We start from the raw sequence: 4,002 nt of genomic DNA on the forward strand, positions 1-4,002 counted from the left end.
GTCTGCTTCCTCGACCTCGACTGGTAGCCCTGTGAACTCTGCCACAAAGTCGGCTAGGGCTTGGCCCTTAATAGCGGTATGTGGTTTGTAATCGATCTCGAACTGGTTGAGCTCTATTAACCATTTAAGGAGTCGACCAGAGGCGTCGGGCTTTTGTAGCACCTGCCTGAGGGGATGATTGGCCAAAACCTGAATGCTATAGGCCTGGAAGTAGTGCCGTAACTTCCTCGCTGTCACGACTAGCGTGAGGGCGAGCTTTTCCATCTGGGGATACCTCATCTCCGCATCGAGGAGGTGCTTGCTAGTGTAATACACCGGCAGTTGCACCTTATTCTCTTCGTGGATTAACACCGAACTAACGGCGTGCTCCGAGACTGCCAGGTAAAGGCTCAGCACCTCCCCGATCACAGGTTGGGACAGCATTGGGGGTTTGCCAAAGTGTTCCTTCAGTTGTTAGAACACCTATACGCACTCTTCTGTCCATAGAAACGGTTTGCTTCCCCTCAGGGTGTCAAAGAATGGTACGCACTTATCTGTGGATTTGGAGATGAACCTACTAAGTGCGGCCACACAGCCTGTCAGCTTCTGGACCTCCTTAGGCTTCCTTGGTGATACCATATCAAGGAGGGCCTGAATCTTTTGCGGATTGGCCTCGATTCCTCGACTGTTCACCATGAAACCCAAGAACTTCTCTGAAATGACGCCGAAGGCACACTTCCGAGGGTTCAGCTTCATTTTGTACGTTCTGAGAACACCGAACATTCTTCCCAGGTCCTCCTCATGGTCTTCGGTCTTCCTGCTCTTTACCAGCATATCGTCGACGTAGACTTCCATAGTCTTTCCTATCTGCCCCGTGAACATTTTGTTGACGAGGCGTTGGCAGGTCGCTCCAGCATTCTTGAGATCGAAGGGCATCACTCGGTAATAGTAGAGCCCTCTGTCGGTGACAAACACCGTGTGCTCTTCGTCGCGGTCGAGCATTGGTATCTGGTTGTACCCAGAGTATGCGTCCATGAAGCTCAGTAGCTCGTGTCCTGCCGTGGCGTCGACCAACTGGTCGATTCGGGGTAGTGGGAAGCTGTCCTTAGGACAGGCTTTATTCAAGTCACTGAAGTCGACACACGTTCACAACTCCCCGTTTGGCTTCCTTACCATGACAGGATTTGACACCCATTCTGGGTATAAGACTTCTCGGATGAAGTTGTTCCTCATGAGCTTGTCCACTTCTACCCGCAGGGCTTCGGACCTCTCGGCGTTCATTGGTCGACGCTTCTGTCTCTTTGGCAGGAACTTATCGTCGATGTTTAGTCGGTGACACATGACGTCGGGGCTTATTCCTTCCATGTCCTCGTGAGTCCAAGCGAACACGTCGAGGCTTCCCTTGAGAAACTCGACCAATTTTTCCCGGTTCTGTGCCCCCAACTCCGAGCCTATCCTCAGTGTTCGCGTTGGGTCACTTTCATCGATGGGGACCTCAATTAGTTCCTCGACCGGTCCTGCTCTGGGCTCTTCACTTGGGAACCTTGGATCCAAGTCGAGTCCCTCTCCCCTGGTCTCGACCATTCGCAGCTCTCTCCGTACCTGAGTTGGCTCGGCGTAGTGGCAGACGGTTTCCGAGTACGTGAGTCTTGACTCGTACTGGTTGCCTCTGACCTTGCTGACCCCGCTTGGCGTGGGGAACTTCATCACCTGATGGTATATGGACGTTACCGCCCGCAAGGCCCTCAGGGTCGGGCGTCCTATGACCGCGTTGTATTGGTCACCTCCCTTCACTACCAGGAACTTTGACATAATGGTCGAGGTGTGTGGTCAGTCACCGATGGTCATAGGCAACTCGATGGCCCCTTTCGGGACGACGCTGTCTCCCGTGAACCTGTACAGTGACTGGGCACTGTTCTGCAGCCTTGAGCGGGGAATCCCCATCTTGTTGAGGCAGTCTGCGTACAAGATGTCCACGGAACTACTATTGTCGGCCAGGATATGGCAAACCGTGTGGTTACCGATCATGGCCTCGACGACCAAGGCATCGCTCTGGGGGAAATGTACCCCCCTCGCGTCGGCTTCCGAGAAAGTGATCTCGGCGTCCTCATATCGCGCGGCCTTAGCCTCGTGTCCAGAGACGTTCATGATCCTCCGGTTGAACTTCTCCTACGCCTCTCGAGCGTACTCCTTCTGTGCGCGTCGAGAGGTACCGCCGAGGTATGGTCCCCCAAATATCGTTCTTATGACCCCAACTGGTTCGGGTGGGTTATCGCACCTTTGCTCATCCCGTCGATCTTCGTTGCGCCTGTTGTTCCGGCGGTCGGCTCGGTATTCGCCTAGCCTCCCTTCCCGGATCAACCTCTCGACCTCATCCCTCAGGTCGTAGCACTCGGCCGTGGTGTGACCACTCTCGCCGTGGAAGCGACAGTATTTGTTCTGGTTCCTCCGTGCCGGGTCAGACTTCAGGGGTGGAGGTCGACGCAGGACCTGGAGATGGCTGATTTCATGGTAAACGTCCTCGATCCCGATAGTCAAGGGAGTGTAGGCGTCGTACCGTTACGGCTTGGGCCACTTGGTCTCCCCCTGGCTCGTCGAGGCGTTGCCGCCCCTGTTGCTCGGAGCAGGGTTGTACCTTGGCTCGGCTTGCACCTGAGGAGGACCTCGGTGCTTCTTGCCGTTGTTCTGACTGCTAGCCTGCCTTACCTCCTCCTTGGCAGGGGTTGCCGCCTTGCTCTTTAAGGCCTTCTTGGCCTCCTCGGCATTTATGAACCCCTGTGCCCTTGTCAGGAATTCTTGATAGGCATGGGGCGGCCTTCGGCCGAGGTCTGTGCTGTAGGGAATGTCCTTCTTCATGCTGGACAGCGCCCCCATCAGGGCCACTTCGTCGGAGATTCCTTCTGTGGCGGTGACCTGTTCCCCGAACCGGGCTATCCAGTCCTTCAGGGACTCGTTTGGTCCCTGGTATACCCTCGACAGGTTCTGTTTAGGTGGGATGTATTTCTTGACACCTATGAACTGAGTCAAAAAGTCATTCTTCAAATCATCCCAGCTGGTGATAGAGTTTGGTTTGAGGGACCTAAACCATCTCCTCGCGGAATCAGAAAGGTGATTCCTGAACGTCCGGCACATTACCTCCTCGGGGTATCCATACAGGACCATGTGTCCTGTGTACACCTCTAAGTGATCGTCCGGGTCACTCCTCCCGTCGTATAACGGGATGGGGGGCGACTTGTACTTGTCAGGAAGTGGGACCCGGATGATGTTTTCTGTGAACGGGTGGTCGTGGGACGTATACATCTTGGTGTCAACGTTAACTGCCTCGGCCACCTTTCCCACAACCTGTTTGAAGTTGTTCAGTCGACTCCCCATCTGCTTCTCCAGCCTGGCCATTTTCTCGGCCAGAGCTTTATTTTCTGCTGCGAGCTCATCTTCCCTCGTCAGCTGCAGCCCTCAGGTCCCCGCCATGCACCGACGTGGATCCCACGGGGACGACGCTCCTCCCAGGTGGATCCTGTTGCGGTCGAGGGGGCGCACCTCTGTTGTCCACAGCTGGCACCCCGGCCTTCTCCCGCGCTCTCCTCCGTGTCGCGCGTTGCCTGCTCCCTACAGACCTATTCGACTTTGACGGGCGTGGATCGCCCGGTCGACTGTCAGCGACTTCCTCGGCATCACCGCATCGGTCGCCAATCACTTGGCCCTCAACAACGGCGTTCACCGGGTTCATCGGCGCATCCTCAAGCGGTGGCATCGGGTCCTGCCCTTGTTCCCACCCAGCCAGGGCCATGGCCATTTTTTCCACGGCTGCGACCAGCGTTTCGACCTGCTTTTGGAGCTGGTCGATACGGTCTGGGGGGGTCACGGCCGCCGATGGGAGTGGATCCGTTGAAGTCCCTGCGGTGGTGGTATTTCGGACACACTTGCCGGGAGGCATGATGACAGTTTCTTTTGGTTCAAAGCTGGGTTAAATTTCTGGGCTTCACTGGGCCCTCCTTCTAGCGCCAATTGTTGACGGTGTTTTTC

General features: G+C 55.7%; 1 protein-coding gene across 1 annotated transcript; it reads right to left on the bottom strand.

Annotated features, from left to right (window-relative positions):
* Nucleotides 1-2,148: 2,148 nt before the first annotated feature.
* Nucleotides 2,149-3,372, bottom strand: LOC112092448. Its single transcript, XM_024168660.1, has 2 exons — nt 2,615-3,372; nt 2,149-2,479 (listed from the first exon to the last, which is right to left on the bottom strand). The coding sequence occupies exons 1-2, from the start codon at nt 3,370-3,372 to the stop codon at nt 2,149-2,151; spliced, it is 1,089 nt and encodes a 362-aa protein (XP_024024428.1).
* Between the last annotated feature and the right edge of the window lie 630 nt (nt 3,373-4,002).

The sequence above is a fragment of the Morus notabilis genome, unplaced genomic scaffold, assembly GCF_000414095.1.
Source record: "Morus notabilis unplaced genomic scaffold, ASM41409v2 Scaffold1785, whole genome shotgun sequence".
NCBI classification, from domain to species: domain Eukaryota; kingdom Viridiplantae; phylum Streptophyta; class Magnoliopsida; order Rosales; family Moraceae; genus Morus; species Morus notabilis.

What these genes read in the sequence shown, in the direction of transcription:
- LOC112092448 (XM_024168660.1), bottom strand. Translation starts at nt 3,372, where the DNA reads ATGGCCAGGCTGGAGAAGCAGATGGGGAGTCGACTGAACAACTTCAAA. An exon ending in CAGGTGCAAGCCGAGCCAAG is followed by an intron (nt 2,480 to 2,614) that starts GTACAACCCTGC and finishes CCATGAAATCAG; the next exon opens with CCATCTCCAGGTCCTGCGTC.